The 15027-nt window shown below is 37.1% G+C and overlaps 2 protein-coding genes across 3 annotated transcripts in view; one reads left to right on the top strand and one right to left on the bottom strand.

Annotated features, from left to right (window-relative positions):
• LOC105041762 (uncharacterized) overlaps positions 1-9692 on the top strand; it is a 58086-nt gene extending 48394 nt beyond the window's left edge. The window contains exons 17-21 of one of the 2 annotated variants that reach the window (XR_831423.4): positions 796-1035; positions 1676-1735; positions 7877-8107; positions 8892-9024; positions 9232-9369. Coding sequence is in view for 1 of the 2 variants with exons in the window: in XM_010918784.4 (XP_010917086.1) it covers positions 796-1035; positions 1676-1735; positions 7877-8107; positions 9232-9372 (672 nt within the window). In the remaining variant the exon portion in view is untranslated. Of the gene's footprint in view, positions 1-795; positions 1036-1675; positions 1736-7876; positions 8108-8891; positions 9025-9231 lie in introns of both variants that reach the window. The other variant, XM_010918784.4, reaches the window with a different exon arrangement.
• A 1294-nt stretch (positions 9693-10986) lies between these two features.
• On the bottom strand, positions 10987-14632 carry LOC105041763 (uncharacterized). The gene is given in 5 exon segments (XM_010918786.4): positions 10987-11418; positions 11605-11644; positions 11646-11705; positions 14188-14310; positions 14410-14632. Coding segments are annotated over 5 exon segments (603 nt in total). The 5' UTR covers positions 14505-14632; the 3' UTR covers positions 10987-11133.
• Between the last annotated feature and the right edge of the window lie 395 nt (positions 14633-15027).

The raw sequence follows: 15027 nt of genomic DNA, 5'->3' as shown, positions 1-15027 counted from the left end.
TGAGGTGGAAATTGTTTCACAAGTTGGTTGTTAATATTGTTGCACTTTGGTTTGGAAGAGGATTTGGAGTTAATGTATATCTTGGATGAGAAGAAAATATGCTGTAATTTATTTCGAGGGGAACTAAGCTATTCTGAGCCAGGTGGGATTGAGAAAATGGTTGTGTTCTGTTTCATGGTATGTAATGACGAGTAGATGGTAGATGAGGAATAGATGGAGGGTATTTTTGATTAGCTTATGTGTGTTTTGAGAGGGGATTCATTCTGCATGTGGAAATTATGGGTCTTCTTTACCTTGAGTTCCATTTGTGGCTGTGTCCTCTATTGTTACATTATCTAGGCAGATGGAAGTCACTTCTTGCACCTTTTGATGTTCTGATACATTTCTGGTAAAAAGGTACAGATCTAAAGAGAAATATATTCATTTTCACCCTCCTGCTTGGTTCACCCATTGGAAGTATTAATACATTATTAGCTATTTCGTATTCAGAAAATGATGTACTTCATCCATGCATGGTTTGGAGTAGGCCTGCTTATTCTAGTATGTATTTGTGGTTGTTTTCAATAATAAACTTAATTAGCAAACCCAATTTAATAGTATGTTTTTCTGATTCAGACAAGATGCACTTCTTCCCTTAAAGAAAGAAGAAATGCCTGTGATATAAATATGGTTTTGCATTTACTAGTAACAGCAGATTTAAAGCTTTGTTTTGCATAAATTCATCAGGTCAAGTACCTGTTTCAGTTCTTGTTGTCCTTTATACATTTTGACTAAATATTGCCACATTCAATGCAGAAATACTGTATGTTTTACCTCTTTTCGGATGATGCCTATGAAACTTGTGGACCGAGGAGGTATGGAGATTTTACTGATGTGCCTCGATTATTTATTGTGCGCTACAAAAGAAATTCAACAGAAGCAAATATTAAGGTCAAGAAGTGGCCACAAAGTATGTGGGATGCTCCTTCAGAGGAGAATGCTAATGTTGCCTCCCAGCTTGTGGCAAGGTACAAGGGTTCACAGGACATTTATGAGGTTTGTGATTTTAATGATTGTAACATCTTTTTTTGTTGTAGTCTTGTAGATTCTTTTGAAGTTGATGAGACCTAAGGCAAAATGGGTGGGGGTTGGGAGAAAAGATACAGAAAAGCTTGGAATAGCATCACAGATCTCCCTAAATAGGATATCTTGGCAAATAAGAATCTATGAAGTGGACCCCAAATGGTTGGATGAGGCTGGATGTTTATGGTTAAGGTTTTGTTGTGGAATATGCAATGTTGATAGATAATTTCCACCTTTTTCAAGCTCATATATTGTGATATTATCCTCATTGACTGTGACATGTTCACGGATTGTAATCCTCATCTTTTTTATTTGAGATGTTTTGTATTTTTTAAAACTTAATTCATTAGATACTCATATGAACTGGCCATTAATGGGGATAAAGATGACACCATTTTGAATCCCTTATAACTCTTTTATCATCGTTAGCCTCATTGATTGCTATGACAAATTCAAATAGATACCAAGTCTTTATTTTCATAATTTGTATAGTGCAGTTGAGTAGTGATGAAACTACATAACAACATGCTACAGATACCAAGGGAGAACTTTTTTGCTGAATTGCTCCATTAGTCTGTTATAACCAGTGTCCCCTTCTGGACCTTTTTTGCAGATTGTTCACTGGCTCTCGGAGATTGTTGAGGATGGTGACACAAAAGAGCTTCCATATTCTGTAAGTGGTTTATGAACCATTGACATCATGCTATGAACATATTTTCCCGAAGAAATTTTGACGTCTTATCGTGTAATTGTCACAATGATGTATTTTATTTTTCTTAATTATGTATGTCATTTGAATTGTAATTATATTCTTTGTATGAATTTGTTGCAGAGCTATTTAGCAGATTATGACAATTTTCTTGATTCTGACTATTCATGTTAGGTGGTCTTTTGACTGCATAGTTTGAATTCGCTATCTCACCTACAGTGGTCATTTGTACTTATCATTTGCTTAAATACATAGATCATCGAATAGAAACATTCTATTCAAGTTTTTTTTTTTCGGATTTTTTATTTCCTTTTTTTTTAGAATAATAATGAGACCCCACCTTTCTGTGTTTCGGATACAGATCCTGTCCCTAGTTAATGGATTAAGGAGAGGGGTACCAACCAACAGACTCAAGTCCTATTGGCCTATTTTTTGAGTGGCTAGAATGTCAAAAGAGAGATCAATGAAAGATCATTGTTTTGGATCATCTAATAAGTGTAAATTTTTTTGCTATCCCTTTGAAGGTGGACATTAGTGTTGGGCTGTCTACAGGTGGTGGCAGTCAAAAAAAGAAAAGATTTTTATATGATTTGGAAGTTCTGGATGCTTGCTGTCCAGGATTGAGAAAATAGTGCAGATATGAATTAATTCCAGTTATAGTGGGGAAAGAGAGTTTGTGTTTTAGCCCTAGAGTTTGGGGAGGTCACGAAACATAAGCAAGAGAAAGGTTTTAAAAATTGGTGGAACAGGATGATACGAGCAGTACCATATTGTTCCTGCAGAAAACTGGCACTGGTACAGTGTGTCTGTACAAGATGCAATCCCATATTGTATATCAATATCCGATACCATACCTGTTTTTAAAAATTCAGTGTTCCCTCCAGTACTGGTTTTTAAAACCTTGAACAGGGGTTTCTAAGGTTTGAAAAAATGTCTAGGTGTAATCAACATCATGACCAGTTCAAGGAGATTAGAAGTAAAAAGGAAGTTTTCTGGATCTGATCAAGGTTGAGCTCAACAGAAATCCGACCTAGCTATGCAATAATTCAGTAGTCAAGTAAATATCAGCATTAACTTGATTGAGAATGATTTTGAACTTTTGATATATCAGATGTTAATAATATGCAAGGATCAATCTACAATGCAATAATCCAGCAAAGATGAAGAATAGCAGCAGAAATATATGAGAAAAAAAGAGAATAGCAGAAAGTGGAAGAAATAAGAGACAGAGATAGGGAAAAACAGCCATATCAGGCCTCTTAAATCTTGATCAAAATTTCACATACAATCTGTTGGATGCCTAATGCAGTCCATATAAAGCCAGCTACTATTTCTTCCCATTTTGGAGTCTTAGACTCCAACAATATCAAGATGCTAATGAACCAAGCTGAGGGGACAAAAGAACTCTAGTTGGGCATTACTATTTACAGTGCTGTAGCATGAACAATGCCAAACAGTGACCCTTTTATTTACTATAAAGTAACTAAAACATTCCTTATAAAGATAAAATCTATAAACTATCTAATTAGCAAATGAATCGATGTTGTTGGATGAAGTTGCAGCAACCTCTCGCCTCATGGTTGTTCATGGTAGTGGGGTGGAGCCCTAAAACACCTCCATAGCCATCCAATCTTGCAATCTCAGCCTTTCGTTGCTCATAACTGTGATAAATATGCTTATAACACTGAGATTTGTACTCATTCCCCCATCTCGAGGCCATAAATGCTTCTGTTTGTTAGCAATTGCATCAATTCTCGCATCCCCCCGCCCCCTCTTTTTTAGAACTAGACTCTGTCAAGTTGGGGAAAGAGTCTAAGGTGTCATGTCCTGACGAAGCCACACATTACAGAAGAAAAGTGCCCACTGTTATTTTGAGCTTCATTACTGGAGAATCTTAAGCCAGCATTACTTCATTAATAAGTCTCCATGCTGAAAAGAATTAGTGCTGATGTAGCCATCAAGTTGTACTGGATAATCAAAAAGCCATGGCTTACCCAACAGGAGGTGGTGCACCTTTACTGGAAGCCCATCACATGGAACTGTATCAACAAATTCTTCAATGGAATAGGGGACCAAACACCTTTTACGGACTACTTTGAGATTGTCATTATTGACCCAAGCTATTTTTCAAGGACTTGGATGAGCCTGTCTTTAACTTGAGTTTGTTAACTGCATTCTCTAATACCACATTTGTGCAACTACTTGAGTCGATGACCATCGTGCACAACTGTCCGCTACACCACATACAAGTCTAAGGTAAATTGGTCTACCAATCTTCATTGTCACCTTCTGGGTTTGTAGTCAACAATGGCTTAAGAATAACACAATGATGTAGTATCTCCTCACAACTGCTCTCACTCTTTATCATCATCACTTTCTGGTTCCGGCTCCAACACCACAGCCTTTTTTGCCTGTTGTTCAGGACTAGCAGAAGCAATAACAGCTGATTTATCTGCAAAAGTAACTGATCAATTTGGGCATTAGGCTGAAAAATGGTCAGTCCTTTGCATATATAGCATTGGATTTCAGTCCTTGCTTTGGAACTGGAGCCTGAACCATCATAAATACTAGAAGAAGATGAATAACTGATCTGTTAGTAGAACCAATTTGAAACATCCTGCAGTAGAGTGGTCAGCCCTTAAGGTAACTTTGTAAACAAGCCCTTATAGCTGTTTTTTTTTTTAAAACTCTTTTCTTTTTCCATCTGGCAAGCCTCCTGAACTGCATCAGCCATGGTATATAACCTGCAAGATCCAAACCCGATGAGATGGAAGGTTCAGGCCTTGCAGTCATGACATCTTCATTCCATGGAAACTCTGAATGTGTCACTAGGCTATAAAATTTATTGGTGTACTCCTCCATTGTCATGCTTTCGTTGTGCATAGGGATGGGAATCTCATCCGATCCGCCGGATACCCGACCTGGCCCGACCCGAATGGGGCGGGTTTTTATCCGATCCAATTAAAATCCGGGGCAGGTATGGGTTCTTAAAAAATTACCTGAAACGGGTTCGGGTCAGGTACAAATAATGGTATGCCCTGCCCTGAACCTGATCCGATATATACAACCCTAGCCATCATCTAAGCTTTTCTAATCGGCAGCTTCAAGCCTTCCACCCGATTGAGACTCCTGAGGATGGAAAAAATAGAGGAAAAATCAGGGGAAACCATAACCTAACTTTTCCAAGCCTCCCACTTGATTGAGACCATTGACGGAAAAAACAAAGGAAAAATCAGGCCATCATCTAAGCTTTCCTATTAGGCTGCTCCATGCCTCCCACCCAATTGAGACTCCTGAGGATGGAAAAAATAGAGGGAAAATTGGGGGAAAAATATAGGACAAATCAAAAAATAAAAAACAAAGGGAAGACGGAAAAAATTAAAAGGTAAGATCTTTTCCCACATAGCTTGATCTTTTTTCCTTTTTGCTTCTTTTTTTCTTCTTTTCATTCTCTTTTTCGAAGATCTGTGGACTATGTATGGGGAAGGAGAGCACCTGGGGGATATCAAAGGGGTTTTCATTTTTCATTTTTCCCTTTTCGCTTATTTTCTTTTGATTTCATTCTCTTTCTTGGAGATCTGTGGGGAAGGGGAGCAGCTGAGGGAGGTCAGACTGATTGGAGGGTTTTCATCATTTTTTTTTCCTTTTTCACTTCTTTTTCTCTTCATTTCACTATCTTTTTCGGAGATCTATGGAGAAGGAGAGCACCTAAGGGAGATCGAGTAGTGGCGGTGTGAGTTGGTCCCTTGAGGTTTTAAGAGCTTAATCTTGGCAGTAGCATGGTAGTTTGTGGGATTTGGGGGATTTTTGTGAGACCCGACCTAATCCGGCCTAACCCGCATTCTCTATTTTACTCGACCCGACCCAATTTGAGATAGGTACGATGCAGGTATGGGTTTCTTTGTGGAGGGGGGATACGAGTATTAGTCGATCCGATCCATACGCAATCCGTTGCCATCTGTGCAGGTTGTGTCAATTGGATATGGACTCATTAATTATAATTTGAAGGGACAAAGTGATGAATAATAGTTGTCATCATGTCATCCCATAATCTAGCAATTCCATGATAGATTTGGTGGGTTATTTAATCTACCAAACACTTACCGTCCTTTATCAAGTTGCTTTTGCCAAAAAAAATCATCTGCCAGCTTGTACTAGCAAAAAAAAAGTCTCGATACCAGTGTTTGCCATATCGCCCCATACCATCTGGTATGGTGTATATACCATACCGTACCATACGACACTATTGTATCAGTTCGTACAACATACCAGTACTGTAAAAGGATGGTACTAGTATGGGATGGTAGCGAGATGGCGAACTATGCTCAATACCATACAGCCAGTCAAGAAATGCCTGAGTTTTGATCTTCATAAAAATCAGCAGCTTCAAGCTTTGCTCCTTGCTCCACATCAACAGATTGCTACTCTTCGGGCTGTTGAAACTGAATTTGCTGAGGAGGGATGCGCTCTTGTACAAGGGGACCTTTTGATGCTCTTATACAACAAATGTAGGACACCTTGTTTCATTGTCTTGGTAATGGACCTTGTTCCAGTTCCAGGTTGGTATGGTGTTGGTACACCCATTGCGGGAGTGGGTTCAGGGTATCGAGAGTAGGTACATTCCTATATTTGAGTCTCGGTTCGGTACTTGTATGGTATGGGATGCCCGGTATGGGGCAGTACTCACGGGTATGGTGAACCTTCGAAGAAAGAGAGTTTGTTTATTAGCCATAGGGTTTTAGGAGGTCTCAAACATAAGCAAGAGCTTCTAGGGTTAAAAAGAATGTCAAACTCGGTGAACTCAAGACTAGACTGGTTCAAGGAGATTAGAATAAGTATAAAGGAGATTAGCTGCATCAGATCAAGATTGAGCACAGCGGAAATCCAATCTAGCTATCCAGTAATTCAATAGTCAAGAAAATACCAGTAGTAATTTGACAAGGATATTGAGAATGATGAAATTTTGATATATCAGATTTTAATCACATGAAGAGATTAATCTATAATGCAATTCTCCATCAAAGAAGAAGAATAGCAGCAGAAATATATAAGGAAAAAAAAGAATGGCAGGAAATGAAAGAAATAAGAGAAGAAGAGAGGGAAAGGCAGCTGTAGCGGACCTCTTCTTAAATCTCAATCAGAATTCCATGTACAATCTGTTGGATGCTGTATGTGATCCACATACAATGCCAACTACCGTTCCTTACCTGTTTTGGAGTCTCAGAATCCTGCTATTAGAACTCTAATGAACCAACCTAATAAGGACAAAAAGGGACTTTATTTGTGCATCACCGTTTGTGGTAATTTTTTATATACTATAGAACTAAGACACTGCTTATAAAAGATGAAATCCATAAACTAACTAATCAGCTATCAGATCAATGTCGAAAGTTGTGGTGATCTCTCACTGCACGGTTGTTCATGGTAGCAGTGTGGGACCTTAAAATGCCTCAGTAGCCATCTGAGCTGCAATCTCAGCCCTTTGTTACTCATAACAGTGATAAAGATGCTGATAATGCTGAGATTTGTACCCATTCCATCCACCTTTAGGCCATAAAAGCCTCTCTTCAATAACAAATGCATCACCCTTTTTCCAAGATATACATGAAGTTCTGGAATGTCTCAGGCATTAGCCAGCAGTGATGAACATGTAAGTATAGCTCCTATAAACCAAAATGTCTTTTCTCATAGTAATTTGCCTGCAAATGTACTTATGGCATAACTCTTGTTCATGCTTTATACGGGGACCAGAAATGTTGCAAATTTTGTGTTCAGATATTTGTAACCCATAGAGCAGTATGTGTAAAATTTATTTCAATTAATTTAAGGCATGCATTATACAGCATTGCGATTTAGTTAATATCCTGCTAGTGTAGATGATTTTTTTTATTATATATTCTTATTAAACAACATCAATTTGTCATAGCTATAGTTGCAATTACCAAGAAATTTCTTTGTAAATCCTATTTGTGATTTAGCTATCTCACTCATAATATGAGCCATGATCAGTTGAAGAAACCTTAGTCATGTTATGTATCTTTTATGCTTATGGACTCTTCTACTGTTTGCAGCAATATAAATCACTTATTTTCTTCTTGTATGCAGACTCAACCGACTCCACATCTTATCCCCGAGGATGCCAACCCAATCTGGTCAAGCACTCAGGGTATGCTTTCTCCTCGCAATGCTGTAAAAGAGAAGATCCGGAGCATTGCTTTCCATATCGGTGATTACATGAGAGACCCCAGAATTGGTCCTGGCTTGCTGTTAGGTGCATGCATATCATTTGGTACAGTTTGGCTGAAAAGCAGTCAAACGACCCAACCTCCTAAAAGGGTGAGAGATCAACTAAAATTATTGTATGGTGCCTGTTTCTCTCATGAACATTTTTGTTAAGCGTGCTTTGTATTTTTAGTAAGATAAGTTAGAATAAGAACTGATATCATTGACATGCGTTCACCTTACTGTTACACTTGGCTCTAGTTTTCTCATTTTTCTTCCCTCGACAAGAAGTAATAACATTAAAAAAATTGTTAAAGGTATAGGTTGAGGTTTTATAAATGCATGACATTGTCAAAAAGGGATATTTAGATGGATCCATAATTGTCAATTCTAATGTTGATTTATTCGGATAAATAAAAAAATATTTTAAGAGGGAAGTTTCAAAAGCAAGAGAGCAACCAATAATAAACATAAGACAGTTATCCTGATTTAATTATTTAAGCAAATGTTTCATAATGGCAACATTGCATGTGCTCAAACTTGCATGTGATTCTGAGGGGTACTTTGAAAAGCATGGCTTCTGTTTTTGATGAGCAAGGTTTATAGTCTGTTAGCTTTATATTGAGCTTGTATTTGATGTTCAGAAAAGTTCTATGTGACTTGGATCTTGCTTTGGTTTAAAATATTCCAAGGCTATTAATGGAATCTATGCATCATGATTGTATAGAGTGATTCTAAGAAGCTGGTAGTGACAGAATACATGGTCCTACTCCTATGTAGGAATTTGGAGGTCTTCCCAGGGAATAAACTGTACTTAGAAGATGGGGATTTGCTGTTATCTGTGCTCATTCTGAGATCTACCTCACTTGGTTTAACTTATTTCCATTTTTTATTGAAGTCAGAAGAGGTGGTAAAATAACAAGGTTTGAAGCATGGATTTCCACTGAACAGGCTGACTTCTATGGTCTTTGCTTTTCTATCACCCTTGATCAACTTACAGGCCTGAATTTAGTGCTCTGGATTTCTTTAAGGTACAGCATATTGTGTGAAGTAAAGAGGGTACTGGATATGGTGTGTCATTTAGATCTTAGAGCATCTCTTGTACTCTACTTGTTTGCTTTTGTTATTTGGTGGTGATTGGCATGGAATCAATGTCCTTATATACATGTGTGATCAATTTTCTTTACATTTAGTTTTTGCTAGGAAGATTCTGACAAGCTTTCTTACTTTTTTGGCAGGATGAAGGAACAAGCAGTAGAGGAGCCAGTAGGAGACGTCAAAACACAAGAAGCTCAAACCATGATAGGCCCCCATCTATCACTGATGCTGAACCAAAAGATGCATATCAGATGCTATCAACAGACTCTGACTCAGAATAGGTGGTGTTCATACGGTGCCAGAGTGGAGCATATAGGGTGCAGCAGCAACTATCACATATGTGAATCAGATTTTCCAGTCTGTGTTTAACGTTAGACTGAAATTGAAGCAAAATTTCTGCCAAGTGTTTGAAAAAAGGTCAGGTGCTCGATAGAAATGCAAAATTTGTTTTACAATTAAGTTATCGATGAGTGGTTTTCCAACCAGTGACAACTCACAAGGTCAGCATAAACTCAATTATCTTTCAAAAGGTGACATGAGAATGATGATTGTTAGTTACAGTGACAAGTCATGCAGAAGAAATGGTATCGTTTCTCATGTATCCATGATTTCTTATTTGTCTGAAAGGTTGTACTTGCAGGTGCCACAATCTTCAATTACAAAAGAAATCAAATTCCTTTGCTCAGAACTTTGAAACAGATCGCCCCTGACCCCATTTATACGTCTAACCTTTACGGTTGTCTGTCAGACAAGTGCTCGATCCTTTGGAACGCCACTCGTTTTACTTTTCCGTTTCCTTTTTCTTTTTTTTTTTCCTTGTTTTTTTTTTTGGGGGGGGGGGTGGGGCCGGGGTGGTGGGGGTAAGAACGCCACTCGTTTTCTTTGATGGATGATTTCAGAACAGGCCTGCTGCACCTTTTTGACCTATTCTGACAGTTTGATCTTTGCTGTCGTCGGATCATCTACTTGTGGTGCCTTGTTAACAAGACAGTCCAATTTCACCCACCACACACCATCATTGGACTCCGGAACACGAGACAATGTCCATATATTACAAATGAGTAGATGAGAATATGTCTCAAGACTCAAATCTAGAACGATAGACTTCATTTTGCTTTGCTGCAAACACAGAATTTATATGGATACTCTTTTCTTGAGCCAGTATCTGTGGTTTCCACTTGGGTAATCCAAACCTACTAAAAACACCTGTGGGCTGAACCTGATGGTCGCGTTGTAGAGAGCACCAAGTGTGAGTTTTTTTTTTCTTGTTCTTTTGAATAACGGGAGGGTTTAAATCCACCAGAATTTATTAATGAAGTCGGACAAATTGGTGCGTCTGCTCGTAACCTGCACGATACTGCTACCATTGCGAGTTTATGCTTACAAGTTAGTTGATTCTACACTTTCAACATGTTGATTGCTGAATTTTTGAAAAAATCCGTCTCTTTCTTTTTAATTTCTAATTTTGTTAAACAAGAATTTAGTTGGCATCGTCCATCTCCATGCAGTGAAACATGTCAGCATGTACAAGAAAAAATAGGCTCCATTTGGAAAAGAAACAGACAATGGAGGCCTCAATATATGTATGTAATTGACATGAATAGAAATTTTATCAGTTAAGCGTTAAAGCAACTTTCGTAAAATTTCCTAAATACATTCACTATTTCTAGCTAGACCAGAAATCCAATGAACAGTGGCCATTAGTGCAGCTTTTCCCATCCCTTTTCTTGGATAAACACGCACACACATGTTCTCATCTTGCTGGAACTTTGTCTCATGTAATTAGAAGCTTCCTATAAACATGCTCAGAAATTGAACACATGGTGAATCACAGGCTACAAGCAAAGTAACTGGTACTCAATGCCATTAGTTGCCGTGTCAAACAGCGATGTTCATTTGTTAAGAAGACATCCAAAAAGCTTAATATTTCCTTCTACTATTTAAGTGTGAATTACATACCTGCTGAACATGAAATACTAACTAGTTTCTGAAGAAGCTGATCAGACAAAAGACCAAATTTAACAAAGCACTTTATATAACCATCAACGGAGTTCACCAGTAACCATGAATGGAGTACACCAGCGCTGTTCGCCATTCCAGCCACGAGGCTGGCCACCACCTGCACCACTATCACCACCTCCTTGTTGATCTTGCATCCGTGCAGCCTTTTCAGCTTTCATTTTTTGCACAATCTCAAGTATCTTGGGATTAAAGAAACGATCATGAACATATTTCTTCTCCTCTGCTTGTATCTCTTTTATGGCACTTGGATATGGGTTTGGAGGTGGTGCCTTCTTCTTTGCTTTTTTCTCAACACGATATTCCATCTAATGAAAAAGCAACATTGTTAAGACGAGGAGATGAAGATTCAGTGAAGTAAATCCAAGCAAAGTTCCTCATCACGAGAGTTAATGGACTAGCAAACATGGAAGGATATGGAGGTAGATCAATGTTTCAACTTTCAACCACGTGCTCCTGAAAACAAACCCATGAAGAATCAAAAGGGGATATACATCAGCTACAGCCATGGCCTCCTCTTCACAGACACCGTCATTTTAGTTCCAGCACACGCCAAGCAAAAACTCGCGCAGGAGGGGGATCGAATCCACTTATCCTGATGAAATCGAAAAATTCATTATTCTGACTTCTTAAGGTGCCAAATTCACTCATGATACAACATGAGTTAGAGAAAAAATGGTCAAGACTAATAATTATTAACATGATTTTATTAGAATGCTACCAATTTAAAACGGAAAAAACGGCAAAAGGCTGGTCTGACTAGATAAAGGATTTAAATAAAAGCTTGTGTAAGACGTGACAAGGTTTCTAACATTAAGATTTCAGTTTCCTCTAAAATGAGATGCCATGCTGAAGAAAGTTTTAAGTGTTTAACCAAAAATCTGAATGTCTTGGCTGATGGAAAACAACCAGGAGATGAATGTATGAGTCAATATAGCACATGATCCAACCATCAAATGAAGGCACTTGTATACCAATATATATCAGACATTATCTCATGATATTTCAGTTTATCAACAAAGACACATAGGGCCACTTTTCTGAGCCAAGGTCTTGGGAGAGGTTAAAATCATAACAACATTGTATGGAATGAATAGCATAAGATTTTTTTGACAATAAATTGGATTGAGATTATATTTTGTAATATCATAATATGTAAGGCATTTAAGACAGATATAGTATCCAATATAATAATATAATATAGCAGATTTGTTGAGATGTAACTGCCCACCTCCAAAGATACATTTAGATGTGATGCAAAACATGATATTCTGTGATTTTACATAAGCTTTAAAATTGCAAATTATGATTTTATAATACCAGGTTTTTCCTTGTGAGGTGAAATTTTATAAAATCCCTATAGGGTCATATACCTCTACAACACTTCACTATAAGAATATTGCCTCATTTCAAGCATGTGCTGATCTCCATGATAAGGATGTGCCTCAGTGATATCTAAAGAGTATGTCAATTTCTGCATTGAAAGAAGCAAGGATCTCTGCCCCAAACATTTATGTGGATTCTGCATAACTTTCTAGAGATTTCCACTTGAAGTCCCTTCTAACAATATTAAGAAGATAATACTCTTCCATAAGAAGGATAAATCAAACTGCTGATCAAAAGAAAGGTGAAAGCTAATTATTATCCAGTCCTTGAAAAAAAGGATGAGAAATGCGCTGCAGACTAAACCACTATATCCTGTCTCCATGTCTCTCAGTCTTTCATTCCTACAGATTTGTACTACTCATGCTAATCATTACCTCTCATTCAATGGATTCACTAGATAATTCTGTCTCGAAACAAATGTCTTATTTATATTTTCTGAGATATCCCATTTTCTGCCTGTTGATAAGTAATGCCTTAGTAATTTCTGAGAGGATACACCCTCCCTCACCTGCAACTACAGGAGACTCATCCTCCTCCAGGAACCAGTCCTTATTGCAACTTCTGTCAAGTAATTACTGTGGTCAAACGTAAACATCATATATTTAAGAGAAAACTCCTGAGCTAAGACTCATGTTTTCACTGCTTTCCTTTTGCAACATGATGCTATAAAGGACCAAGATGTTGAATAATATTGATGAAAACAGAAGATGAAAAGGTCATACAATAAGAGGACAAGCACTCCCAATGTGAATCAATTTGTATGGTATTTCCATCCTTGAACAAGATGGAAAAATATGAGAACTACATGATCGAATGGGCACTAACAAATCAAACAAATGAACATACCAATAAAATTAATTTTCAAATAATCAGATCCCTTGAGGTAACGAAGTTCTCTATGCCTCATTGTTTGGTTCAAGATAATCATCATGACTTTTATTAACAAAAATCCCCGAATACCACATTACTAAGAGGATTGCCACCAGCTAAAAAAAAAAAAAAAAAAGGTTAACTTTGAAGATAGGCACTCCAAAAATGCTTCTAATCAATATTGACTCAAGGGTTGGCCTTTGCAAACCATATCGCACTGACTTCATCCATGTAGAAATTTATACCCATCATTTTTCAAAGAACAAGATCTTGCATGCCATAAATTCAACTGAAGACTTCTGAAAACATAAAATGCCTTGTACATCTATCAAGAAACACCTTCCAAAGACTGTGTTTTGCCTAACAACTAAGAAAAATAAAATCAAATTATCCCACGTTTATAGTATATTTGGGCAGTTACATGTTGCTGAATGCAGAGTCATATATAAAAATATAACAAAAATTTTGGTAAATAATGTTATACAAATAAGGGCAATTGGCACCCATGCAAGAAAAATGGTGTTTAAGGATGCTTTTCTATCCATTAATTGTTGAAATAATTGAAATTCTTATATTTCTTGAATTACATCAGGCAAGTATCTTCTTAAGAACATGTAAATTTTTGTCAATTTCTTATACTGTAGTTTAGCTACATCAATTTGAAAACTCGTCATTTATTATAAATCACATATCTTTATAATGTTAAACTTCCATGCGCTATAACCAGCATGCCAAATAATAAGAACAGACAAGGCATTCAAAAATAATAACAAAATGTTAGGGGGGGAAAAAAAAGCAGAGATGGAAAATGATAACAGTACTTTACGGCGTCGTGGTAGAGAGAATCCGGATGCTTCTTGAAGAACCTCTTGACGTAAACATCCTCCGGCATCTCAATCTTCTTGATCTTTCCATCGGTACGAGGAAACGTTACGGGCGGTGCCCTGAGAGGCACATTCAAATGAAGGAATACAAATTTTTTGTGTGAAATAATTACAATAAACAAGGAAAGGGTGAAATTTGGGAAGAGAAAAGGCTCGTACTGTTCCATGGCCTTCAGCCAAACAGGGGTGGTTTTGGCGAGGCCCTTCACCAGCTTTCTCGTCTTCATCAGTAGATCTCCTCTCATGTACGACATCTCTTCCTTCCGACTTCTCCAGATGCAACGGTTGAACTGGGTATGGGTGCAAAACGGCAATCCAATCGATTTTTTCCCTTTTTGCAAGGCGTTTCGAGAATTGAAAGACTCTCGCGCAAAAGCAGAGATAAAAATTGATGAAATAAATTTTTTATCATGTATTAGTTTTTTTTAAGAATGTATAATAAGTAAATTCCAAATGTATCCTTGAGAATGCCTTTCAATTCAAGAATTACCCAAAACTTTTGATGATTAGTCCACCGCCCAAAAGTTTTAACATTACTCCTTCGAGAGTAAAATAAGAGGAAAAAAATATATTATTTTTTTTGTTAAAAATTTTTTATAAAAAAATAAAAAAAATAAATAAAAAAAAGTATAATTTTTTTAAAATCTATAATTTTTTTTTCTTTCAAATCAAACGAAATTGGAAGAAACAAAATTGAGAGTTAGTTAATCTTTTATAAATCTCTTTAATGATAAAAAATAAAATTAATATTATATTTTAATATTAAGACTTATTTGA

This window comes from Elaeis guineensis, chromosome 3, assembly GCF_000442705.2.
Source record: "Elaeis guineensis isolate ETL-2024a chromosome 3, EG11, whole genome shotgun sequence".
NCBI classification, from domain to species: domain Eukaryota; kingdom Viridiplantae; phylum Streptophyta; class Magnoliopsida; order Arecales; family Arecaceae; genus Elaeis; species Elaeis guineensis.
Note: the sequence above shows the minus strand (reverse complement) of the source record. Positions and strands in the feature narration are given on the sequence as shown.